Below are 26,126 nucleotides of genomic sequence, written 5' to 3'. Positions count from 1 at the left end.
GCAAAGAAGGAAGAGCCACGCCGCAGCCTGGGGGCCCCGCGTGGGGCTGCCAGAGTGAGAAGTCGCCGCCGGGTCCCCCACCCCCACCCCCCTGGTTTTTTAGGACCGGTGCCCCGCCCCAGCCCCGCCCCAGGCGCCCCCCCCCCCGACCCCCGGGAGCCCCCCTCTGGCCACATGGCCGGGTGCCTGTCCCCGTCCCTGCCTCACATCCCCGGGCGCCCCCCAACCCCACAGGCATCCTTGGGAGCACCCCTCCAGCCACACCCCGGGCGCCCCCAGCAGGAGGCTGGAAGCTCAGGACCACGCTTCCGGAGGGCTCGAGGAGGCCCGGCTCGGAGTCTGCGGTGGAGAGCTGGCCAAGTTTGTGCGGGCAGCTGCAGAGACCGTGCAGGAGGCGGGTAGGCAGGTGCACGCCCGAGTTGTTCCCAAGGTTGAATGTTGAGGGGAGCCCGGAGCCAGCGGCTCTCCCAGAGGGCACCAAGGCCTAGAGCAGCACCCCCTCGCCCCGAGGGGGCTGCGTGAACCCCAGCCGCACCTAGAGCGCAGAACCGGGGCTCACCCTGAGAACCCATCAGCCCTTCAGCTGGGCTGGGGAGGCCTGGGGGGCGGCCTGCCTTCCTAACAACTTCCCGGGGGATGAGCTGCGGCTGGTCCCTGGACCACACTCCGAGAAGCAGGGACCTGGCTGGGCCCATGGGGTGTGGAAGGTTCTGGAAGACAGGGTTGCCACATGGAGCCTCTGGCAGCCCCTTCAGGGACTCAGTGCAGACCTTGGGGGGTTTTGGAGAATAACCGAACATTCTTCAGAAAACCCTTGTTCTCATTTGGGGTGAGTAAGCTCCAAGCCACAGCCCGGTCGCCCGGGGAGCTGAGCCCCATCAGTTACAATGTTCGCCCACCTGTCCAGCTCCTACAGAGACTCTCTGTGAGCTGAGGAGCACGCGCCCCCCGCCCCCAACCGTGGCACTCCCTTAGCCCATTCCTGGGCATCACGGGCACGTCCCACAACCGTATGACTGCAGAAGCGTGCGGATCCCGCGGCGCACCGGCCCTGCCGTCGAGGCAGCTATGCTCAGAGGGAGGGGAATCTTCTTGGGGGCAGACGGCCCAGCAGGGCACCCTGAGCTGAGGAGTGGGGAGAGTCAGCGGTGCAGGCCTCGACGCCCCCGCAGGGCGCCCTGAGCCTCGGTGATTCTTGCACTTGGCTAGTGTATCGTGGAGATGTCACAGAAACTTGAGAACTGATGATAAGAGCTTTATCTGCAGATGGCATAATCGCCTATGCAGACAGTCTTGAGTGAATCTGCAAGGCAGGTGCTGGAATCAACGGGGGAGCGAGAAGGCCGCTGGACATGCGGACGCCAGCTGTGCTTCTGTGTGCCAGCAGCAAGCTACCGTAAAATGCACTCACAGTGACTTCATTTAGAATAGGACCCAAAACAAACTGCCGTGTGTGCAAGACACAGATGTTGGAAACACTGCTGAAGAACTAAAAGGCTGAAGGAAGTGGAGAGACCTCATCCATGATCTTAAGTCTTAGTGTCATGAAGACGCCGATTCTTCTCAAACTGAAATTCTAACTGGCTTCTTTGAAGACCTCAAGCAGTTGGTTCCTAAATGTGTAGGGACCCAGGAGAGCCAAAACACTGCTGGAAAAAACGAGACTGCAGGACGTTTCCTAGCCCCACCACCCGCGTAAAGCTGATCTTCTTTTCTGTCATTATCTTGCCATCTGTGTCCTTGCTTTATGAACAGCTTTATTGGTGTTTAATCGATGAACCGTAAACTTCACGGACGTGGAGAGCACCGTTGAGGCGGGTTCTACGGTCACAGGACGCGCGCACCGTGAGGATAACGTTCCTTGCGTTCAGACCCTCCCCACGCCGCTGCAGATCCCTCTCTGCCCGCCCCGCTCAGGCAGCCACCGTCTGCCAGCTGCAGAGGCCTCCTTCCTCCTGGAAGTCTACATTGACGGCATCGCACCACAGGCCTGTGTTTTGGGTCCCTTCCTTCCACCGGCACGTTTGAGCTGAATCTGTGCTGTTGCACGAGTCGGTGATTTCCTTTTCATTGCTGACTAGTGTTCCCATCATTATAGATGGAGCATCACCTGTTCACCCCTTCACTGGCTAATGGACGTTTGGATCTTACAAATAAAACCCCTGTGAACGCTTGCACACAAGTCTCCGTGTGGACATGCGCTTCCATCTCTCGAGTAAGAGCTTAGCTGTGGGGTGGCTGGGCCATTTGTGTTGATGTGTGTTTAACTGGTTTTTAAACCTGATTGTTGTGCAAAGCGGTGATGCCGTTCAGCATTTCCATGGGCAGCGTGTATGCGCGTTTCTCTCGCTCTGTGTCCTTGTCAGCACTTAGAATGGCCACTTGGTTTAAACGTTTGCGTTTTAGCCATTGCGGTAAGTGTGCAGTAGATTCTTGTGACGGATTAAATTGGCATTTCTCTAGGCACTGAACTGCTCTGCAGTCCTGTGTGTGGTTGCCGTCCTCATCACTTCTTGTCAAGTGGCTGTTTAAATCTTCTGCACATTCGGGCTGTTTGTTATGTGAAAGGGTTAGTTGCTCAGTCATGTCTGACTCTTTGTGACCTCATGGACTGTACCCCGCCAGGCTCCTCCTGAGTCCATGGGATTCTCCAGACAGGAATACTGGAGTGGATAGCCTTTCCTTTCTCCAGGGGGAGTCTTCCCAACTCAGGGATCGAACCTCGGTCTCCCGCATTGCAGACAGATTCTTTACCATCTGAGCCACCAGGGACGCCCACTTATTATGTTAGATTCTTACACAGTTGTTGAGTTTGGGGAGTTCTTTATTTATTCTGGATACAAGTCCTCCATCAGACGACTTGCCAATGTCTTTTGCGATCTAGGATTGTGTTTTCATTCTCTTAACTGAGTCTTCTGAAGAACAGAAGTTATTACTTTTGATGAAGCCCAACTTACCAGCTTTTCAAGGGAATCCTGCTTTTAGTGCTGCATCTGAGAAATTTTCACCTCACGCAAGGTCGCAGACGTCTTTCTCCTAGGTCTTTCTCTACGTTTCAGCTTGCACCCTCGTGTGTGGGACCGCGTTACACTCCCGTGGTGCAAAGTGCAGGTCGGTTTCGTTCTCTTGTCCTGTGAGTCACGCGGAGACGTGCTGAGAACCTGGGGCACGGCCGTGTGGGCTGGCCCCCGTGTCCTTGTGGTCCTGCCAACGTGTGTCGTTCACGGGGAAGCCCTCTGGTCAGCTGCATGCCTTAGGGTCACCACGTCCTCCTGGGAGCGACATCCCCGTCGTGCATGACCTCGCTTAGACCCGCTGACCAGCTGGGCTCTGAGACTGGCGTCCACCCCACTTTCTCTTGATGGAGTTGGCGCCCTCTCCCTTGGCCCGCTGGCATCCGTGTTTGGTGTGCTTGCTAGCGTCGCGTGGTCAGGTCTCACTTTTACGTCCTGTCTGGCGGTTTCTGCTGGCCGTTCAGTGTGGTGCTGAAACGCCTGGGTTCAGTCCCCCAGGCACCGCACCGTGCCCTCCACGCCCCTTAGCGGCGTTTCTGCTGACCTGTAGGCTGGGGGGCTTGTTTCTGAGTCCACGCCTGCCTCTGCTGGACTCTGGGCCGTGTCTCTCTGCTGTGCTCTTCTGGCGTCCCCTCGGCATGACGCACGCCGCTGCGCGCCGCCTCTGCACTGACCCGGGGCCGCCACTCGTCGCCCCTCCCGGCCACCGCCGTCACCTGTGTGTCACGAATCCCAGGATGCCTCGTCGCTTTTGCTTCAGATGATCAGAGATCTGAGTAACGAGGAGCAGTGTTTCTGTTCCCCTACGTGGTTCCGGCTGAGCCCCTGCAGGCCCGAGTCCAGAGCGGAGTCCCCTTCAGGCTTAAGGACCTGCATTCTCACTGTGCCGTGAGGTGTGCCGGCTGGCTGGTGATGAATTCTTTCAGCTTCTGAGTTTAGAAACACTTTTGTTTCTCTTTGTTTTTTTTTTTTTTTTTAATTTGGTGTTAAAAAAAATTAAAATTGAAAGAAAATACACGCTGCAAAAGCGGTGTTTTTGCTGCGTGCAGCGTCCTCTGTCCCGTGGCCCCGCGGGGCGCAGCTCTGCCCTCTGCCAGCCCTGCCCTCTGCCAGCCCTGCCCTCTGCCCTCTGCCCGCCCTGCCCTCTGCCCTCTGCCCGCCCCGCCCTCTGCCCTCTGCCCTTTGCCCTCTGCCCACCCCGCAGGGCGCAGCTCTGCCCTCTGCCCACCCTGCCCTCTGCCCTCTGCCCTCTGCCCGCCCTGCCGCCCTGCGTCCTTTGCTCTGCTGCCTCTGTCCCTTGTCTGGTCTAAGCGTCTGATGACGGTGCTCCTGGTGTGTCTCCTCGTGGCACCCCTGCTTGGAATCCTTGCGCTTCCTGGACCCGGGGGTCCGCGGTCTGTGTCCAGCTTGGGAGAGCACCTCCTCGCACATTCCTCGGTGCACCCTCCTCCCGTGGGGGCTCCAGCGGCAGGTCTCTCGGCAACTTGAAGTCCCGCCCTCAGCTGCTTGCCTCTCTTCTCTGTGCTGTCTGGGGTAGCTCCTGCTGCTGCCCTTCGAGCTCCTCGCCGTCTCTTCCGTGGCGTCGGTCTCCCTGCACCCCAGCCGGGGCGTCTTGCACTGCAGGCGCTGTGGCTCATCTCTGCAGGGTTCAGACGTGCGTCTTTTTAGGTTTTGTTTCTGTGCGCACGTTGGGCTGTGCTGGCCCCGTTGCTGCGCGGGTTTTCCCCTTCGCGGAGCTCAGGCTTCTCTCCGTGGAGCGTCTGTTGTTCTGGAGCGCGGGCTCCGGCTTCAGTGCTTGCAGCTCCTGGGTTCTAGAGCGCTGGCTCCATAGCTGTACAGACGCTCAGTTGCTCCGTGGCCTCTGGGATCTTCCCGGACCAGGGACGGAACCCGTATCTTCTTCACTGGCAGGTGGAGTCTTCACCACTGAGCTGCCAGGAAGTCCAGGCGTGTGTCTTTTAAAAGACACCGTTTGCATCTCCACCATTCATGGCCAGCCTTGCTTCCAGCCGGCATTCGAACACTGAGTCCAGCGATTCTGCGTAGTGATCACCAGTGCTCTCATCTGCTAATTCCGTCACCCGAGTCACTTCTGGGTCTGTTTCTGTGAATGAGTGGTCATCTTTCCTGGAGTTTTGCACCTGCATGACCTCTGATGGGAGGCAGAACGTTGTGAACTTGACCCTTTGGGTGCTGGGTAGTTGTATATCCCTCTGAATATTCTGGAACTTTGGGCTGCAGGTGAGCTCCTTGCAAAGAGTTTGGCCATTCTTTCAGGCTTTGCTTGTGAGCTCTGTGAGAGGACAGACACTGTCGGGCGGTTTATTGAGAGTCGCCCTGAGCCGGGACCCCGAGCCGGGACCCCGAGCCGGGACCCTGAGCTGGGAAAGAGTGTTTCGTCAGCTGCTTTGTGTGCATTTCTAACGGCAATTAAGTCAGTTTTGGTGAAAAAGGTTGCTCACATTTTCTGCATAATTGCGCTTCTTCCCTTGGTGGGTCTATTGATTACTGAGAGAACTGTGTGAAAAATCTCCAACTCTCTTTGCCGATTTGTTTCCCCTGTTCATTCTGCCAGTGTTTGCTTAGCACATTCCGAGCTGCGTTGCTGGGGGCGCACGCCTTTAGGATGACGGGTCCTTCGGGGGAGCTGAACCCTGTATCAGCTGCAGTGTTTGCCTTGACACCGTAATCCTCCTGGTCTTAAAGGTCACTTAGTGCGGTATTAATCCTGCCGTATCAACTGTCTCAGAGTTATGTTTGCATATTACATATATTTCCTGTTTTTTAACTTTCAGTATGTGTTTAAGCAGCATATAGTTAGAATTTTTTGTTTGTTTTTTCATTTGGCCTAGCAACTGTCCTTTAGGAGCTCGGGGCCTGTGTCTGGTGTAACTGCTGGTACGGTTGGATTTAATTTCACCTTTGCAGTCTGTCTTCTATTTGTGCTCTCTGCTCCCTGTTCTCTTCTCTGCTGTCCTGCTTAGTTTGGATGGAATTATTATCAGAAGACATTCCATTTTATTGCTGCTATAGGCTTGTTAGTTAGGCCTCTAGGTTTCAGAAAATTCATTTATTTTTGTTTATTTAGTTTTGGCTGTGCTAGGTCTCTTCTTGCTACACAGGCTTTTCTCAGGTCGGGGTGAGCGGGTCGGCCCTCGGGTCGGGGTGTGCAGGCTTCTTATTAAAGTGGCTTCTCTCGTTGCAGAGCCTGCTCTAGGGTGCGGGCGTCAGTATTCCTGGTGCACGGGTGTAGTTGCCCACAGCTTGTGGGATCTTCCCCGATCAGGGATTTAACCCATGTCCCCTGCAATGGCAGACGGTTCCTAATCACTGGACCACCAGGGAACTGCTACCTCTGTGTTTTTGTTTTCTCTGGAGGCTTACCATACATTTTTAAGTTTTCACAGTCTCCCTTCAGATAACACTAGTCTTCAGATAACACTTTTCTGCAGTCGGGTTCCCACATGCATCTCGCTCTTACCTTTTTCCACAGCAGTATTTTCTTTTTATCTGGCTGCCTTTAAGTTTCTCTTTACCACCGGCTTCCAGAACCTTTTGTGATGAGCCTTGTGGTATTTTTGTTATATTTCTTCTGTTTGTGGCTAATGGAGCTTCTTGGCCGTCTGAGCTGATAGATTTGGGAAAGGTCTGGCTAACGTCTGTTTGGTGTCTTTTCTGTCCTGCGCTCCCCTCTGGGACTGGCGTCTCCGTGACGGGACCCTTACTGCTGCTCTGGGTTGGCCTCCTCCTCCGTGTGTGCTGCGTCAGACGCGCACATGGGAACACGAGGGGCTCACGGTGTCTGCTCTGCAGCGAGCATCTCAGGTACTCCATCCGGGGTGGGACCTGGGTGGTGGCTGTGGCCTCTCTTTTCAGCCAGCCCAGCAAGTACAGGGTGGCAAGGGTCAGGAGGGTTAGGGGGACGCACACCCCCACCCAGAGCCGAGCCAGGAGCATCCAAGGCTGGCGTGGCTCTGGCCAGACCCTGCCTGCCCCCGGCCCCTCCCGTCCTGGAGGGGAAGGGCTTGTCCTGTCGTAATGCTGTCCCTGTCCCTCTCCCCATCTCTGAGTCTCCGCCAGCACCACCGAGGGCAGAGCTCACCACCGCTGACTGCCCATCTTGTGTTACGTCGAGAAGGGGTTTAGTTCATTGCAAGGGAAGCCTGGCACTCTGAGGACGTCCCCACCAGAAGCACTGGCCTGACGGATGGAGGGTCAGCGTCGGCCACCTCAGTGCCGGGGTCGGTCCTAGTGGGGTGCCCGTGGCACGTCGGATGTGTGTCGAGCTGGTCTTGGTGGGGCCCACACCTGTGACGCGGGGTGAGGGGCAGTGGGAGGAGCCGAGGGAAAGCTCTTCTCACCCTTGCCTGGTGACCCCGGGGCCTGTGTGGCTCTGTGTCTGGGGATGTCCTGGCTCACCGTCCACTGGACACGTGTCCGGCCTGTGGGACTTCGGGGCCAGGTGGTGCACAGTGGTTGGGAAGTGTGAGTGGGGCTGGCCTTTTACTTATGCAGAAGCATCAGCGTCTTCTCTCTTCCCCAAGCATCTGCCTGGCGGGTCCCAGGAGAGGGGCTATGGGGGCATGGGGACATGGGGATGCACGGGTGGGGGGTGCCTGGGGACAGTGAGTGGGGTCAGCTGCCGTTGCCCTGAAGCTTCTCTGCTGCCCTGGGCTTGTCCGTCTTCCAGGGCTCAGCTCCCCAGGGTGGGATGCTCCTACTGAGGGACACGGTGCAGCCACTGCTCTGCACGCTTAGTGGTCGCAGCTGTCGGGGGTCTTCCTGCAGGGAGGCAGCAGGATGGGGCACCGTTACAGACGCTGACGACAGCGGGGCGGGGCAGGGGGCCCTCTGGGCGCTTCTCAGCTCCTTCCCAGCTGATCCTGTGACCAGTGGAGGCAAGACCACAAAGGCTCCAGGTGCTTTGGAAAGAAAATGTGACTCCTTTCTCTTGGGAAAGACCCGACTGGTCAAGGTATGTGGGGACCACAGCTTCGGGGCGGGGAGGAGGGGAAGGGAGCAGAGAATACCAGCCTCAGCCGCACACCAGCCCCGGGAGGCAGGACTGCAGTGCCCTAGTGACTGCCTTCCTGACGGGCGTGTGTGGGTGTGGTGTGTACACATGTATGCACGTGCATGTGGGTACACGTGTGTATGCACGCGCGTGCATGTGTGTACATGTGTGTATGCATGTGCACAAGCCTGGGTGCACAGGTATATGTATGTGCACGTGTGCCTGTGTGTACACATGTATGCACGTGTATGCATACGTGTATGTATATGGGTGCACACACCGGTGTGTACATGCTGTGTGCACACGCGATATGTACATGTGTGTACGTGTGCCTGTGTGCACGTGTATGCATATGTACACGTGCATACATGTATGTGTATGCAGTACCTGTGATGTGTATGCACATGCATGAGCATGTGTGCATGTGCATGTGCACGCACGTACCTGTGTACATGTGTATGTGCACACACGTACATGCGTGTGCCTGTGTGCCCATGCGTATACACATGTATGCATATGTACGTGTGCATACGTGCATGTGTATGCATGTACCTGTGTACGTATGTGCACACACGTACGTGTGTACGTGTGCCTGCGCACACATGTGTATACACGTATATGCTATGTACGTGTATGCATGTGCCTGTGATGTGTATGCACATGCATGTACCTGGGTGTGCGTGCACACACCTGTGTAAATGTGTATGTGCACACACGTACATGTGTGTACACGTGCCTGTGTACACATGTGCATGCATGTACGAGTGTGTGCATCACATGTGCCTGTATATACGCACACGCGTGCATGTACGAGTGTGTGCATCACGTGTGTGCACAGCCCCTCTCGATTTACAGTGGGGATGGCAGTGGTGGTAACTGGGAACTTCACCATCTCGTTTCCCACATGACCGAGCATCCGCTGTCCACTGGCCCCAGAACTCAGCAGAGGCAGTGGGACCCCACTTTCTCGGAAGTGAAGCGAGCGTGTGGGGGAGGGGTCATGACATCATGGGCGTGATCACTGCCTCACGGGGAGGTCAGGATGGACACTGCGGCCGCAGGGATGGACAGTGCGGTCACCGGCCTCCTGCTGCTCTCGGGAGCACCCCGCGTTCACGATTCACGACGTTTGGCTCTTGGGGCTGCAGTACCTCAGCTCTCCCTTCTATTTCTAAATCCTTTATTGAGTCGCTGGGCCCGAATTCAAGATCCCTGCCGGTCTCTACTCAACAGCGTGTGAAGGAGGTGTGGGTTTCACAGAGAAAGGACAGAAACTGACACCGCAGGTCTGCAGACAGCCTGGGAGGTTGAGTTCTGGGAAACGTCAGCTGCTGTCTATGTGAGTGTGAAACACCCAGACCCTCCTGTTATCCAGAAAGTGTTTCCTACAGAATTTCAATGACTGTGCTTTCCCAGCCTCCTAGAAAAGCAGCAGGAAACCTCAGGCAGACGGTGCTCCTGTGCTGGCCTGAGTCACGCCTGCTGTTGCCTTTCCAATAAAAAACACACGTAACAAAACACATCCTCAAGCATTTAAGACGCTATGTTTTATTCATTCTATTGAAAACCTCCGGTTGTTTTGGAGCTGCCCGATCCCTCCCCCCACCCCCAGCACCCTGAGGGGCCCCTGCAGGCGGTGGGCCCCTTGCAGCTCCTGGTCCCACGAAAGGGGGATTCACCCCTGAGCTCTGTACATTCACAGCTCTGAACCCACGGCCCTAAGTCACTACGAAAGAGAAAAGAGAATCAGGAGGAACAAACATCCATTCAAGGTCTGTTTATCAGAGATTTTTTCCTGAAAACGCACAGCAGCGTTTCATTCAAAACCCCTTCATCCACAGACGCGGGCCGAGGCCCCTGCTCAGAACATCTCGGCTCGTTCACCTCCTTCATGGCCGGGCGCGGGGCCTTGTCTTGTGAAGATGAGCCTTCATGCGCTCTACGGTCAGGACCGCAGTCCTGCTTGCTGCCAAGTCTGTGCTAGAAGTTCTGTATCCTACGGGCCAGCGCCCTGGAATGATGTCAGGTGCCCCTGGCCCACTCGGGGTGGGAGGGGCTCTGGAATGAACGGAAGTGAAGGGGGTTTCCTTTCCTGACGCCTGTCCCTCTGTCTGTCCACACGCAGGTCTCCGAGCCTCAGGAAGTCAGTAAATATTTGTTCCGCAATTCCAGCCCTGGTGGCCACTTTCCATGGCCCCAAGACAAAATCCAATCGCCTTAGAAATTAAAAAAAAAAAGTCCCAAACAAACCCAGAAGCTTTGCTCCAGGAACACACACTGTGTGGCTGTCATTGTGCTTTGAGGACACGTTTCTAATCACGTCCTGAGGAAATGAATCAAGGTGATTTCGTGACCGTGAAGGAGGCCCCTGGAGCCCCTCCCTGAGCCCAGAGCTGCTGCCCCCCACCTCCGGGCACAGAGAGGGACCCCAGCCCCCAGGTCTCCCTGAACCCCACCACCTGCTCCCCACACCTCCCTTCCCTGAGGCTCCCCTGGCTCCTGACACCCCGGGAAACCTGGGGGAAAGGGGGGCTGCTGGGGGGAGTCAGCGGCTGGCGAAGCCTCCTGGGGACTGACTGTGCCCTTGGAGTGCCAGCCGGGGAGACAGGAGCCCCCGCCGTTTCCACAGCGGCCGGATTCCCCTCCCCACACTCAGGGCTCTGGTCCCAGCCTGCGCTCGCTGAAGTGGATCTGGTCACCCCGAAACAGAAACCCTAGGCTGGTGTAAGAGCATCGGGGCTGAGAAGGGCTGAGGCGGCAGGAAGGCGGCTCAGGATGGGGTGCTTGTGGTGCCCCAATGCTGGGGCGGGGCAGGGGGGCTGCCCAGATGGGAGGGGCTGGAGAGAAGGTCAACTCAAAGCCCCAGAGAGCCCCAGGATCTATCAAAAAAGGGCCAATAAATAAATATCCTCTGACCCTCAAAGGAAAACGAAGTAGAAAAACAATTCTCTTCTCGTAAAAAAAAGGCTGAATGTTTCCTGAAGTATCTAAATGAAGTTTACAAAAGGCTCACGAGCTCCTGCAAATATAGAAATGCTTAAAAACCGGCAGCGGCCCTGCCCGCGGGCTCCGAGGAGGGTGGCGGACTGCGCTGGAGTTGACACGCGGGCGGGAGTCACGCCTTCACATGCCCGTGGAGGCCGCCGGCCTGCACTGCCCGGACCGGACCGGACCGGAGGGCCCAGGGAGAGGATGGGGGGCTCGAGGTGAGGACAAAGCAACTGAGGGCCCCCCCCACGCGCCGCTCGGAAGCGGGGCCAGAGCTGCCCCGCGAGCTGCTGTGGCTTTCCTTCGGGCGGCGTGCAAGGGCCGCCCGGCCCGGCCCACCCCGGACCCGGCCGAGGGCAGGGCAGGGGCAGCACGCGTGGGAGTGTGAGACGGGCTGGCGGCTGAGCACAGGCCTGGCCTCCCCAGACCCTTCCACCCTAGTCCAGCTTCTTGCGAACAGGCTCCGTCCCAGTGGCCGAGCTTTCGGGGCTGAAGTCGGCGCAGAAACCATTGGGGGTGGGAGCCGGGGGTGTCCGGGCACAGCTCCGGGGACGCGTCTGCTTGGGGTACAGGTATTCCTCTGCGAAGTCGGGGTTCGCTTGGACGAACCTCTCGAAGTCGGCTGGAGAGACACGGGCACCTTGGTTAGGAGCATGGGGGGCCAAGTCCTCCAGTCTGGCGTCTCTCCGGGCGCCCCTCACACCCGGGGGCGTCTTGGGATCTACGTGCACGCCCAGGAGGCCCCGTGCTCGTTTCTCTGCGGCGCCCTGGTCCCTGCGGAGTCCGGGGCACCGCCACGCTGCCTCGGCCTCGCCCTTCCGGGCACTGAAGCGTCACGTTTGCGGCGTGTCCCGGGTGCTCAGCGTCCTGAGATGGCCTCGGCTGTGCCCCGGGGACACCCAGTGCAGGGGCCCCCTGAGCCCTCGCGGGGCCTGTGCCCTGTCTCCCGGTGACTTTGGGTCCCAGCTTCGGGGTGGGGGACGCCCTGGGGCTTTGCTGGGGGTGCCCCGGGGGCTCGGCGATGTTCTGAGCCCCAGGTCAAGGCGCCGCAGGCTCCAGGCGGCTGCAGAGAAGCGCCCGTGCTCCCTCAGGCGGTGGGAACAGCCTCCACGGGGTCTGCAGTCTGGGGGCTCAGAGCAGCGGCAGCCTCGGCTCCCCGCGGCCCCTTTACCGCAGGCGTGCACACCCAAAGCGAGGCGCGGCGGCTCCTCCTGACATTTGGATGTGATTTTAAAACAAAGCCAAACAAGGTGACCTTTCCTGAGCAAACTCTGCTCTTATCTCAGGGAGATTACGGCTCGTCAGAGGATGAGCCGGCTGCCCTCGGGGGGTCCTGCTGCCCTCGCCCGGGTGGATTCCTGCCCGAGGCGCGCAGCCGTCCCACCATGTGTGGCGACAAGTGCCAGGGCCAAGCCCCCCGGAGAGGAGGTGCCCTAGGAGTCAGGGCGGAACCCCTCCTGTTCCCAGCGGCCCTGATCTCCGCCCGACAGCAGCCCCTGCGAGGCGTCTGCTTCCCTGCCAGACGGACCGTGCAGTGAACCACCGTACAGAGGAGGCTGGAGCCCCGCCCCAGCCCTGCCAGGTTCCGGGGGCGCTGGGGAGTCCTCCGCCGCTCCCGGCCACTCACCAAACGCGATCCTGCCCTTCCGCTCTTGGTCTATGGCCCGGAAGAGGTGGGTCACGGTCAGCTCCGCCACCCCCAAGGCCGTCTTGAGGATGCTGGACAGGGCGTGCTCCTCGACACTGCCGTCCTGTGACCCGAACATCTGCGGGGAGGGGCGGGCGTCACCCAGCGGCCTCCCCTGCCACATGGCCCGGGGCTGCTCCGCTCTCAAGCTGGGCAGGAGCTCAGCTCCACGACCCAGCCCTGGGGCCTTGAGTTCCCCGCTCTTATGTCTGAAATCCACCAGACACGGCGCCGTGGACGCTGCAACGCGATGGCCTGGCGTTCGGGCGTTGCCTACGAGGCGCCCACTTCAGACATCCCCCTGGGTCAACACACCACGGCCGTGACCTGTGGTCACTGGCAAAACCGCAGGGTGAGGAGCAAGGCCGGCCCCCAGCCCCTGAGGTCCCCTTCCAAGGAGCCCTAGTGATCCACACAGTGGACCACCGCAGTGACCCCCTCTTCCCTCCTCCTCTAACTTCCCCCCTTCTGCTCTGAATTCACCGCTGAAGAGTGAGCCCCGAAGCCCTAGGCCCCCTCACCCCCCAAAGGCAGAGCCCGTCCACTCTCTCCCCGTGAGCTCGCTGTGCGGGGGCGCCGTGGGCCCTCCAGGACCTGTGAGTGACGGGCCTGTCCTCTCAGGGTTCTCTGATGGTCATCGCTGTGGGCGTTTTACAGCCACAGTGAGGCCACACCGGCGGGTGCACCCACAGCCTCGGTCACCACCGGGCTGAGACCCACCTGCAGCCCCTGTCCCTGTGCGGCTGACCTTCCCAACGCCACCCCTCTCAACCAGTTCTGGAGGAGGCCCCTGGCCCCCCGAGGCTGTGGCAGAGCTGGGGGCCACCCCCCCGTGCCGCCTGTGGGCTCTGCTCCCCACTCTGTGGCCTGGGGCCCCAGGCCCAGCTGCTCCCAGACCCCAGGGCCTCTGGAGTGTCCACTCTGCCCTCTTGCCTGGAGGCGGGCTCCCCAGGGCGGGACACCTGCTCCCCGGGCCAGGCAGAGCTCAGGCCCTGCCCAGACTCACCGAATTCTGTCAGTGAGACGAGCCGGCCACCCACACACACACAGCCTTCAGGAGGTGGGAGACCCGCCACCAGGCGCTTCCAGCAGCCTCTGCCTGGTTTCCGTGTGGGGGGCTGCCTCCACCGCCCCCGGGGCCCAGCCCACTCCTCCTCCCCGGCCTGGGGCTGTGGGGCGGACAGCTCCTGAGTCCCCTCGTATCTCATTTCCTCTTTAGGCTTGTCGAACCAGATTATCTGCAGACAAGCCTCTCTCGCAGCCTCCAGAGCCCCAGAGTCCAGCCCGGCCCGTGGGTGCCTCCCACCCACCAGCGCTGAGACGCTTTGGGGGGATGAGCGGGCCTGAAGCCTGAATCTGTGATGCCAAAAGTGAGGGGACCTGTCTCTACATCCAGAGACGACCCTGCCGTCTGTCTGAGAAAGGCCAGGAGCCACCGGGGCTCCCCTCCTTCACCTTCCTGAGCTGACGGGGTTTGTACCAGGACTGTATCTGGTGATGACGACCATAAAGAAGGCTGAGCGCCGAAGAATTGAGGCTTCTGAACTGTGGTGTTGGAGAGACTCCTGAGAGCCCCTTGGACTGCAAGGAGATCCAACCAGTCCATCCTAAAGGAGATGAGTCCTGGGTGTTCATTGGAAGGACTGATGTTGAAGCTGAAACTCCAATACTTTGGCCACCTCATGCAAAGAGCTGACTCATTTGAAGAGACCCTGATGCTGGGAAAGATTGAGGGTAGGAGGAGAAGGGGACGACAGAGGATGAGATGGCTGGATGGCATCACTGACTCCATGGACATGAGTTTGAGTGAACTCTGGGAGCTGGTGGTGGACAAGGAGGCCTGGCGTGCTGCAGGTCACAGGGTCACAAGGGTTGGACACGACTGAGCGACAGAACTGAACCGACGGCAGCAGGTAGAGAAGGTGGAGACAAGGGACCCAGCAGCGCGCGTGCCGCCCGCGAGTGCCGCTCGGGGGCCCGGCCAGCGCGGGAATGCTGCACCTCAACCATCGGCCCGGAGGGACTGCGGCCAGCACACGAGGAAGGCACAGGTGCGTCTGCACCCCCGGGCAGGGCGCCTCGCAGACCCCCCAGAGCAGGGCGCCTCGCGGACTCCCCTCACCACATCTCGGGGCCACGCAGACCCCCCCTCACCACATCTTGGGGCTGCGCAGACCCCCGGGCAGGGCGCCGTGCAGAGCCCCCAGAGCAGGGCACCTCGCAGACCCCCCTCACCACATCTCGGGGCCACCTGCCCACACCTACTGAAACGTGCCCCAATCCTGGGCTGCGGGTGGGGATGGAGGGAGAACCTGTGAGTCCTCAGCGTCAGGTGGGGCAGCCTGTCTAGACGAGCAGCACTCGGGGGCGCCCTGTGGGGACATGGGACATGGGGGCCGCCCACTGTCTGGGGCCTGGGAGGGGCGGTCCCTGCAGGGGAGGCTGTCGTGGAGAAGCGCCAGGACGCTCGGGGCAGCCGCACAGGCGGCCCTGCCCCCATCCCGGCCGGTGCACCTGGACCTGGGTGGGCACCCTAGCATTCACGGTCGTGCTCGGCGGCTGCACTGAAAACAGGTCGCCTGCTCCCTACCAGCCGCCATCGTGACAGCCGATTCCACCCAGTGACGTCCGTGCAGCTGCTGCGGGCCACCTGCCAGAGTGAGGCTGACACAGGGCGATGAGCCCCAAGAGGTGCCTGCTGAAGCCGGAGGATGCGGGCGGGCTTTCCGAGCCTGGGTCCACCAAGCACTGATGCCGCCCGTTAACTCCTCTGCTGTGACTGGCAGAAGCCACTCTGCGCCGTGGGGGACCCTCCCAGCCGTGGGGAGGTCTGCTGGGGCTGGAAGGCAGAGGCGGCATTCTCCACCACTGAGGGACAGGGGTCCCCTGACCTACACACGGCAGGTGCCCGTGAGTCTTGCTCATCTGAGCTGCACCTGTGAGATGGAGCCTGTCTCTCGGCGGGCAAGGCCTGCCTCGCTCCATCCTGGGGGACTGACCCCATGAGATCAGCCTTCGGGACCGCCGGGTGGATCTGGGTGGGCCCGGACTCTAGCATGGCCCTCTCCCCGCCTCCCAGACTCACGCACCCCTTGCCAGCAGCCTGGCTTGGAGTCACACTGGGGCAGGTGGCTCTCCAGTCCTGAAACCCTGTTTCCTTCCAGTCAGCAGCCGATGGGGAGGCCGTGTGGGGAGAGACAGCCCAGCAGCCCCGCTCAGCACCAGCAGGGCCCGGGAAGGGGAGCGGGGACTCTCATCTAGGAGGAGCCAGGCAGAGGCACTTCTGGGCCTTTCTGCAAGCAATGGCTGGTACAAGCTCATGTGAAAAGAGCCGGGTCAACTAAATTCCCTAACATCCTAAGGGACTACAAAGTGTATCACAGGTCGGACGAGCCCGTGTCTCCCCGACCCCACCCGTTAAAGTCGCAGAAGCGCCGCACTTGCCTTGAACGCCAGCTGGATGGTGTCCAGGGTCCGGGCTGGCCGGCAGACGACAGACAGGGCCACCACGTACTCGCGCAGGTCCACCTCCCCGCCGCCGCCCTGGGGAGAGGCGCCTTCAGCGAGGGCCCCGCCACCTCCCGAGGGCACAGGCGGTGTCAGGGGTCTTTGAGCAACCTGCTTCATTTCCCTCAACTACAGGCGAGCGTGTCGGCAAACGCTGACTTAGAAGCCGAATTTCTATTTACATTTGAGATGCGCAGGAGAAGACACTCCAAAAGACAGAGCGGCTAGGAAGATGGGCCTTGAAGGCTGGTCTCTCCTTTGCTTCCAAAATTGCCCCCAGGGAAAAACAGCTGCCCCCACCCCAGCCCACCCCCTACCTCGTCAAACAGGGAGAACAGGTCCTCCAGAGACTCAGACTCGGGGACCCCCAGCTGCGCTGCGAACTCGGGGAGCGTCACCCTCCTGCCCTGCGTCATTCTGGCGCTTTCTGCATGCCTGTCCAGATCCTGTTCAAGTCTTTCTGGTTTTAGTCTAAAGGAATAAAAAGAGGGGAAGATTGTTTTCAGTAAAGTCGCAGAAGCTTTGCTGCTATATCTTAAGACCCAGCAAACCACAAAGATGATTCCTAGACGGAGCATCAGTCTGTCCTCAGGGAGAGGGGCTCTTCTGGAAGCCTGAGGGCTGACTGTGTCCCCCGCAAGCACTGGGACCCCGCGGGGTGCCGGCCCACCCTGGGACAGGCCCTCCCAGGATGCAGTACGGGGCTGGGGGGTGGGGAGGCCGTCCATAAAGAGACAAGTCAGCCATTCAGGGTTTAGGACACTTCTGTGTGGAATGATGCTGGTGTTTGAAAAAAGAAAAAAAATCCAAAACCTCAGAAAGAGCACCATTAATTATCTCAACTGTCCTCCACCTGTGACCTCCGGGCTGTTATCAGTGCCTGGGCAGGGACCCTGCAGGGCCTGGCAGGGTCAGGCCCACACGAAGCCTGTGCCCGCTGGAAGGTCTCACTCCTTTGTCCCAAGTGCCCACGAGATGGCCGTCCCGACTCAGTGCTCGTGCATAAAGGATGAGGGAAGCTCACCCCAGGCCCCTGAGCAGCCTGGCAAACTCCAGAAGACAGGTGTCGGCGGGGAGACGGAGCTGGCCTTCCGCCAGGGCCAGCTGGCAGTCCTCGAACGTGTAGTCGGTCACGGCGACACCCAGGGCCCTGCGGGAGAGGACAGGCCGGGTCAGCCGCCCTCAGGGCTGCAGGGGGACTATCCCAGGAGGAGAGCGGCTGGACAGCGGCGTCACGCAGAGGCCCCGAGTCCCGGGCCCTCTCGCTCCAGGCTCAGCTCTGACGGCGGAGACCCACGCGACAGTGACGCCTGCCGACTCACCCATCCTACTTCCTGCTCCGGGACCCTTGGGCGCAGCGCCCTGGAGCGGCCTGTCCCCCAAACACGTGGATTTTTAACAAGAGACTGCCCTCCACACGACCCAGGCTGTCTGCCCTGTAAGTGGTGCTTCTGTTTAGGGTTCCACGTTCTGCAGCCTCAGTGAAGCTTAGTTACACATTAAAAGTAGAAGTTGATAAGAATACAGGTTGTGTTCAGGGTGGGGGGGAGAGTCATGGAGAGAAGCAGCTCCCCAAGAACAGAAGCGACCCTCTGGATGAGACGTGGGGTGCGGGGGTGCTGGAGAAACAGGCAGCTTCACCAGCACAGCCCCGGGCGTGTCCGCACGGCTCGGAGTCTCCTGCCGGCACTCAGCCGCGAGGAGGACTCGGGGGGCAGGCCCTGCAGCATCAGAGGGTGCGAAAGCCGGAGGCGAGCACACACGCGCGCGAGGGGACGGGCCGCTCTGGGGGCCCCCCGCTCCCGGCCTAGGAGGCAGGACAGGCAGCGCCCCATGAGTCCTCCCACCCAGCGGAGGGGGGCAGGCTCGGCTTCCCGGGCCGTTCCCACCTGCGTGTGATGGGGGGAGAAGCTGCAGGCCTGCCCCCAGCCCTGTGGACTGAGGCCCCTCCTGTCAGGTCCCCCCCAGAAGCCACATCCTGGGGGGGCCTGAGCAGGGCCTGGAGGGAGGAGGGAGCCCCTGACCCTCCCCCTGGGCTGCCCCAAGCCTGCGGGATGGGCTGAGGGTGCCCGTGGAGCCCGTAGGAGCCTTTACCAGGAGCCACTGGGCGCTGAGTGCTCTGGATGCTGAGGCGTGTGAACCGGTAATGTTTAAAGAGCATATTTCAGGGAGCTCCCAGGTAGCCTGGAGGTTAGGACTTGGCGCTTTCACTGTGGAGGCCCGGGGTCGATTGCTAGTCAGGGAACCAGCCCGTGTGCCAAGCAGTGCAGCCGAAACACAGACAGCAGCAAGGACAGGAAGGCCGCACTTGGCACGAGACACAGAGGCCGGACATGGCCGCGGACTCAGAGACCTGGGGCCCGGGGCCGCCCAGCTGCGGGCCAGCCTGGCAGCTCTGCAGTCCTGCCCACGAGGGATGGAGCCCGCATCAGGCGCCTTCAGGGACAGGAGGCTGCCCTCGGGGTGCGGGGCACCCTGGTCCCCAGGCTGGCGCTGCCCTGAGGTCAGAGGGAGGCAGAACCGGGTCATCCCACAGGCTGCCTCAGATTTCAAGGAAAACAGCCTTCTCCTGACATTTACGGAAAGCGTATTCACGGTAGGAAATTTACCAGGTATCGAAAACGACCCTGCCAACCCCGTCTCTGTAACTGAGTGGGCTCCCCTTGTCTTGGCGGGGCAGCCGGCCCTCTGGATCCAAGGCTCCACATCCCAGGACACGGAGGGCAGCACACGAGACCGTCGCACCCGAGGTGCTTGGGCCTCCCTGGGCTTTGGTCTCCGAGGGCCCCGGACCCAGTCCCGGGCAGGTACGAGCGCAAGGCTGTGGTTCCTGGTTGCCATGGCGATGACTCTGAATTCCGCTTAAGAGCACTCAGTCTGGCCGTGTGGGCGCGGGAAGGCCCAGAGTGTCCCCGGGCCGCCTGCAAGGCCTGTGGGGCCCTGGGTGGGACCCTCACGGTTCTGGAACCCTCCTGCACCCGTGAGGCAAGAGGGGACCCCGTGGGTATCTGTCCTTTCCCACTGGGCCAATACAGACTGCGTGACAGCTAGAAGTTTCCTTAGGGCACATATTTAAGACTTTTAATAGTTAATTTACTTGAATGTAAACTAAACAGCAACAAAAAAATCACACCCAAACTGTCAGGCCTTTGACTCTGTTAGTATATCTGTCTAGGGTTGATCAGGGTCCCTCACCGTCCTGACTTCCCAAGAAGTGAGACCTGAGTGCCTCCTGCCGCTGGCGGCTGTGTCCCAGAGTCAGTGTCGGGGGTGGGGTGGGGGCGTGTCCCCCCCACACCCCTGAACTCTGCTCCCAGCGCCAAGGCTCTGAGGCGCGTGGGCAGACTGAACTCCTGGGGCCTGGCACCAGCCGGGAGCTGCAGGGAAACTGAGGCGGGGATGCTCCCGGCTGCTGGCACGCCATCACATCAGCGACACGGGATTAAGTGCACAAACCCCGCGCGCAGCAGAGGGAGCACCTCAGCGCCGCTCTCAGGTGGAGGGCAGCCAGGACCTGCCGGCCCAGGCCCTGCAGTGCGCTCTTGCCCACGGTCCCGCTGCCTGTCTCCACGGGGCTCATGCGGACACAGCCCCACGGACGCTGTTGGCTCCCAGGACAGGCTGCAGTGCAGAGGATTCGGGGGCAATGACCCATCCTCCGAAGGCTGAACAAGCAGAAATGTCTTCCAACAGGACGGGGAGACAAAGCACGTGGCCAAGCACACTCTGGCTGAAGCTCGGCCAGGCTGGTTCAAACCCATCTCCCCCCGCTGCCGGCTGGTCTACAGCAAGGCCGGGACACCGGTGGACAAGGACACCGAGTAGTGAGTGCCTGGTGAGGCCAAGGGCACTGGGGCGTCCGGGGAACCCCCCCCGGCTGCGCAGGGGCGGGGCGGGCGTGGGGCTCACTCACTCTGCCATGACTTGGCGCACGTTGTTGGCGTACAGGGCAGGGTCCTTCTTCTCCTCCTCCGAGGGCGTGTACACGGGGAGGAACTGCACACACAGAGAAGCCGGTCACCCGCACGAGCATGGACTCCCCCTGCCCCGCCGCCGTCACCACCGCAACGCGACCTCCACCCTGGCAGGTCAAGGGCTGACAGAGCACCTTCCACCAGAGTTGTCTTCGGGGTCGTGACTCCTGCTCAAGCAGGGGCACACGTGCTCGCACACACAGACGCATACACCCACACGTGTGCACACTCCCAAACCACCCTGCCCCACCAGGAGCACCGCTCCCTCAACACAGGAGTCCGGGCCTGGGGCGGGAACTTCACCCGGGGGCTCCGTCTTCAGATGCAGAAGAATCATGCATGTGCCCCGACTCTCACGGTCTCAGTTTTGGGTTTCCCGTGAGAGGCTCTCAGCAGCTTCTGGACAGCTGCGGCATTTGAAGAGTAGGGTAAACTGCCCCAGAAACTCGGGTCTCTGTGTGACTGAAGCTCACACAGTGTTTTATGCACATAAGACCCACACCTCGGGCCAGGCTCCATCGGAGAAAAGGAAAAAAAAAACATCACCGCACCCTTTCAACATGGATGCTCAAGAATACAGGACGCCCGCCATCCTATCAGCGCCCATCGGGTAACTCTGGTCTGTCACTCACTGCTCCCTGTTTAAAAGCTGCGACAGCCCCCCTCAGCACGGGCGCCTTGTAGGGGCGATACAGGGAGGAGGTCGGGGCAACGCCACACGGCCACACAACTTCAACTCTTCCAATTAGGAGCCAGTCTGAACCAGAGCATCCTCCCCGGAGTCTCACCCCGCTGCTGCCTCCCGGCCACAGCAGACATCCTGGGCTGTGGGCCGGCCGCCCCTGGACTTGCGCCACGGCCCTTTCAGCTCAGTGCTTTACTAAGTGGCTTATTTCTACTGAAGTGAAAAGCCTGGCTGAAGGCCGGGATCATGTGTAAATTCAGCATTACTCTGCAGTATTTACTGGAAGGTAGCAAATGAAAAGCTTTATGTTGCGTAAGACTAGTCTTTCATTTTTCAGATGTAGGAGTAGCAAATGAATTCCACTTTTATTCCACTTTTAAGAAAACAGACTATTCCTCATCTACTCAACTAAATTTGCAGGCTGCATGAACGTGGCACGTTTGAGCAGAAAGGACGTGTACTGGGACTTTGGAGACGGGCTGGAGACTGGCCAGCAGGCCGCCTGGTCTGACCAGGTATTCAACAGAGGACAAAGATGCCAGCCGTGTTAGCATCAGGTGAAAATATAAGCCAAGAGAATCATTAATTGCTTGTGTGCGAATTTTATATGCTCTTAAGCTACACTAACCATAATAAGGGAACAATGGGCTTAGCTTCCTGTTGATATTTAAAATCCTATCTGAACGGATAAAAGGTCATACAAGGGACACAAAGTGACGGAAGCGCTGGGAAGCCCCCTAAGAAGCCGTGAGAAAGGGAGCGTTCAAAGCAAGACAGACGACCGGCAACCTCGTAGAGATACCAGCACGATGTCGTACGATACCACGCCCACAGAGGTCCGACATAACATTGCATCTGTGTATACATCAGCCTGGTAACACTGTCTGTGGAGGCCCTAACGTGACGCAGTGTAGCATTTGCAACGACACACAGCACATCACGAAACCGCACGTCAGCAGCGGCTCCGCAAGACGCTGAGTGATGTAACACGGCGTCGAGACAAACCTCAATCTCCACTTGATTGTGAAACTGGCACAGCGTGAGCCACAGGATCTTCAACCTTGAATGTGAACAGATTTACAGCAGGGTTAAGTCTCAACTCCCTGCAGCTCTGAAGCTGGGTCTCCACGCCCCGCTCCCCTGCAGAGGGCACCCCTGAGCAGGCCAGTCTCCGGGAGGCGCAGAGCCTTCCTGGGCACAGCCCTGAGGGCAAGGCTGAGCTCATCAGACACGCCCATGCCTGCCTGGGTGTGGCCACACCCCCACTTGTCCTCCAGCTCAGGACACCTCGTCTCCCCAGCTTCAGGCCCCTCCGTGCACCCCAGGCCCGAGGTCGTGGCACCCCTCCCACCAGCCACCTCTTCACGGCCTGCTCCAAGCCCAGCTGGCCAGGGCCCTGAAGGACCCCTTTCCCAGACCCTCTCCCAGCTTCCCCCTGGCTCCTCACCTCCCACTCCACCCTCCAGCCTTGGTGATGCACCCCTGCCACGTGGGCATGCCAGGGGCCCTGGGAGGACCACCCCTCCCCGCCAAACACCAGCACACACGTCGGCGCCTGAGCCCCCTGTGTGCCCCTGAGCTGTGTGGATGGGAGCCCCCTTCCTTCCTGGGGTCAAGCTGTGCGCTTGGTCACTGAGCGGACAGACTCAGGCAAGAAGAGGAATTCGTTTCCCTCCCGCGCAGGAGAGGACCAACAACTTCAGTCCCGGGATCCTGGGTGCAGGGAAGGCTGCCTCACGCAGCTGGACTCTTGGACTGAACCGAACTGCTGGCCGGCGCGGTGACCCCTAAAGTAAGTGGCTCGGGGGCCCCTGCAGGAGAGGACTGTGCGGGCTCTGACTTACGCTCCCGGGCCTCGCCACGTCCACGTGATGGTGTCCTGGGGGCAGGAGAGGAGCCGTGAGTCCCGTCAGAGCCCCTCGTCCCCGCGATCCCCCTCCTCCCAGAGCCGCCCAGCACCCTGCTTCAAACGAGCTGACGGAACAAACTGAAGAGGGAGAAATCTAGAGCTCTACAGGCTGGTGACGGATCCTCGTTCTCAGAAACCAGCCAATGAGCGCGCCTCTTCAGAACCGTAAGGACGGCTGCGCCAGCCCACGTGGCTGCCGGCTCTATAGGCGTTCAGGCCCCGGGTCTGTCCACACCGGCAGGCACAGGGTCAGCCCACAGACCTGGCCCACGGACCCAGCTTGGAAGCAGGAGCACTGCACGCCTGTGGGGCCCACAGACGTCAGAGGGATCCCACCGTGTCTGCACCAGCCCCCGCCCCCCACCATGACCCATCATGACGAGGCTCCCGAGGAAGCTTGGTGTGAGTTAGTCTCAGTTTTAAAAGGTCCTCAGTGTGAGCTGGGCGGCAGAGCTGCTGAGGAGATGGGGGTCTCACACCAGCGGGCCCGGCTCAAGGACGGGCCAGGACTTTACGATCCATGAGAGCAGGGCTTCCGGAGTGAGTATGGGGGACACTCTGGAACACCGGGCCGTTCTCAGGCCCGGGTCACTCACTGGACCTGCACGTGTGCGAGAACACACTCACCAGTTTGTTCGGGTACCGCAAGACCACGGGCTGGACGGGGACCCCCGGGATGAAGGCACCTGTGGAGGGAGGAGGGACACCTCTCGTTTCCGCAGTGGCACGTCCCCTGCCCGCACGGTCCATCTGGGTCTCGGAACAGAGTGGGCTTCCTGGTCAGAGGCCTCTGGGCGCCGGCCGTGGACACCCTGTGCCAGCTGCGGACACTCAGACCAAACCCCAGGGTCGCAGGAGACAGACAGGAGAACACTCCGGGCCGAGGCACTCTGCCAGGGGTGAGGGGCTCCCCCACCGTCTCGCAGAGAAAGAGAGATAAACGAAGACACTACCTACCAGGCTTGAAGGTGATTAAGCAGGTCCTATTGGTACACGTGCCTTCTGGAAAAATCATTATCTTGAAACGAGAGGAAAAAAAAGTCAGCATCAAAGTGCCGGTTCAGGGGCCAACTTCCCAACCTGCTTCTTCTGGGCCTGATGTGGTTCAGACACCTCAAACACACTCAGCGGAGAAAAGTAAGAGGCAGACAGAAGCGTTCACGAATCCCCCCTCTAACTGCTGCTTTTACTGAAATCTGGAAGCAAGGCAGACACGTAAACCGCGCACGCCTCCCGACGGCAGGACGCGCAGTGCCCGCCGGAGCCGCCGCGTGGGCCAGACAGGGGCCAGCCGGACAGAGGCGCCTGGGCGGGCAGCATGAGGCTGGGGACAGGGCCTCGTGGACCGGGGCTGGGCCCACAGCGCAGGTGCCCTCAGAACCAGCAGCAAAGTCAACGCCCTGTCTCCAGGATCTCCCATCTCTCTGACTCGTACCAACTTCTGGCAGGGGGATGGAAGCTAACTTCCCCCACGTGCTGGAAAGTACAGCTCATAAGGCTGCTTTCAACCCTGGGCCCTGGAGGAAAGACCAGCTCCAGGGGGCTGGGTCCAACCCTGGGCCGGGCAGGAATGGAGGAGGGGGTCCTGCCATTCTTGTGGGGGCGGCACCAGGACCCTGGAAGCACAGCCCCCCAGGGGCTGCCCATCCACGGGCAGGGGGCCCACCAGCAAGGCCGTCACTGTTTCCTGAGCAGCCAGAACCCAGGGAGTCCTGTGGGGCTCCAGCTTCTCAAGGTCAGCTCAACAGAAAAGAAAAACTACATATGTATACAGCAGGGGTCAAACCGCACCCACGCTACTACTGGCTGAGGATTCTGCCCCACAGCCCAGGCCAGCCTTCCCGGGGGCCCCGAGGGAACCGAAGCGTGCCAGGCAAGCTCGGAGCTTTGAGGAGCAAGGGATGCAACCCAGTGCGTATTTGGACACCACTGACCCCGGAGCCAGGCCAGCCAGCTATTTCCGACGGAGAACTTAAAACATGACTAGGGAGGTTCAGATGCAAGTGAAAATTATTTTCCCCGATTTCTTATTTTAAAATGCCAGGACCAAAAATATCTGATATACAAGTACATTTTTGGATTTGCACTTATCAAAAATAATATGAAACACAATGTCTCCAAGGAAGCCAAGTTCTGGCCCTCAGGTTTCTTTCCCCTCTGACCCCTACGGTCATGTCTTTCGGAATAAATCCGAGCAGGACACAGGCACGGCCGCCCACCTGTGGCCACTTCCCACCAGACTGTGCCCGCCTCTTGATTTCCTCCACCGTCTTCCTGCGGGAGTCCTGGTCTGTCCGGGACACGAACACTGGCCGGATGTACTTTATCAGAGCTGAAAGAGAAGGCGGGGTGCTCATGGGGGGTGGGGCCGATGGGCGCTGCCCATGGCGTGGTGAGCCCCCCAGAGGTTCCCCGCGGGCTGTGCCAACCACAAGGGATCAGGGACAGCACTGAAGCCTTAGAGGACGGCTGGGAGCCCCCGACCTGCGGGGCACAGACAACAAGTCAGGAGAGAGAGAGACAGGGCTGACTCGCCGGTCACCTGTGTCACTGAGGGAAGAGCCAGGGAGCCCAGGGCGCGTGGCTGACCTCCCCGGGCCCGCGGCTGACCTCTCTGGGAAACAGGACCTCTGCAGATATGGCCAAGTCAAGATGAGGTCACGCTGCACGGGGTGGGCCCTGTTCAGGGACTGGTGTCCTTGTAAGGAGGACCAATGGCCAGGTGACAAGGAAGACAGGGACGAGGGGACACGGCCACGGCCGGGGTGTGCCCAGGAGGGCAAGGACACTGGACGCGGGAGGGGGGCCTGCGACGGCTTCTCCAAGGCCAGCCTGCTGACACCTGGACTTTCCACTCTGGCCCCCAGAGCAGTGAGAGAAGACGCGTTTCGGTTGTTTAAACCCAGGCTCTGCGGTGCCTGGTCACCCTCCAGGACACAGAGACCCCTTCTTAGGACTCCCCGGGGGTCCAGGGCGAGAATTCTGTGCTCTCACTGCCGAGGGCATGGGTTCAATCCCTGCTCAGGGAACTAAAGCCCTGCAAGCTGGACGGTTAGCAACAAAAGACACAGAGGCTCTGTTCTTAGCCCCTGCAAGTGTGTGTGTGTGCGTGTGTGTGTGTGTGTGGGCGGGGGGGCTAGTGTGTGTGTGTGTGTGTGTGTGTGGGCGGGGGCAGCACTCAGGACTCCCGAAACCAAACCTGATGGCGACAAGCAACACGCTAGCCCTTGAATAAGGATTTAAAGGTGGGAAGATACTTCTCAGGAGAGAAAACTCTGACCTGACGGCAAGCAGAGGCCATGGCTGTCGGTTACCCTCCCGGCTGGTGAGGCCACAGCTGTGGGTTTC

General features: G+C 60.1%; 1 protein-coding gene across 1 annotated transcript in view; it reads right to left on the bottom strand.

The window, feature by feature from the left end:
* Positions 1-9,555: 9,555 nt before the first annotated feature.
* Positions 9,556-26,126, bottom strand: part of LPCAT1 (lysophosphatidylcholine acyltransferase 1) — a 37,903-nt gene continuing 21,332 nt past the window's right edge. The window contains exons 4-14 of the mRNA XM_069556347.1: positions 24,998-25,110; positions 23,736-23,796; positions 23,406-23,464; positions 22,714-22,748; positions 21,875-21,929; positions 20,124-20,206; positions 17,235-17,360; positions 16,528-16,681; positions 16,148-16,246; positions 12,644-12,782; positions 9,556-11,638 (exon numbers count right to left, since the gene is read on the bottom strand). Of these exons, the coding sequence (XP_069412448.1) occupies positions 11,454-11,638; positions 12,644-12,782; positions 16,148-16,246; positions 16,528-16,681; positions 17,235-17,360; positions 20,124-20,206; positions 21,875-21,929; positions 22,714-22,748; positions 23,406-23,464; positions 23,736-23,796; positions 24,998-25,110 (1,109 nt within the window). The 3' untranslated portion in view covers positions 9,556-11,453. The remainder of the gene's footprint in view (positions 11,639-12,643; positions 12,783-16,147; positions 16,247-16,527; positions 16,682-17,234; positions 17,361-20,123; positions 20,207-21,874; positions 21,930-22,713; positions 22,749-23,405; positions 23,465-23,735; positions 23,797-24,997; positions 25,111-26,126) is intronic.

Source organism: Ovis canadensis, chromosome 16 (assembly GCF_042477335.2).
Source record: "Ovis canadensis isolate MfBH-ARS-UI-01 breed Bighorn chromosome 16, ARS-UI_OviCan_v2, whole genome shotgun sequence".
Taxonomy (NCBI): Eukaryota; Metazoa; Chordata; class Mammalia; order Artiodactyla; family Bovidae; genus Ovis; species Ovis canadensis.
The sequence above is the reverse complement of the archived record's forward strand: the minus strand, read 5'-3'. Positions and strand labels throughout refer to the sequence as shown.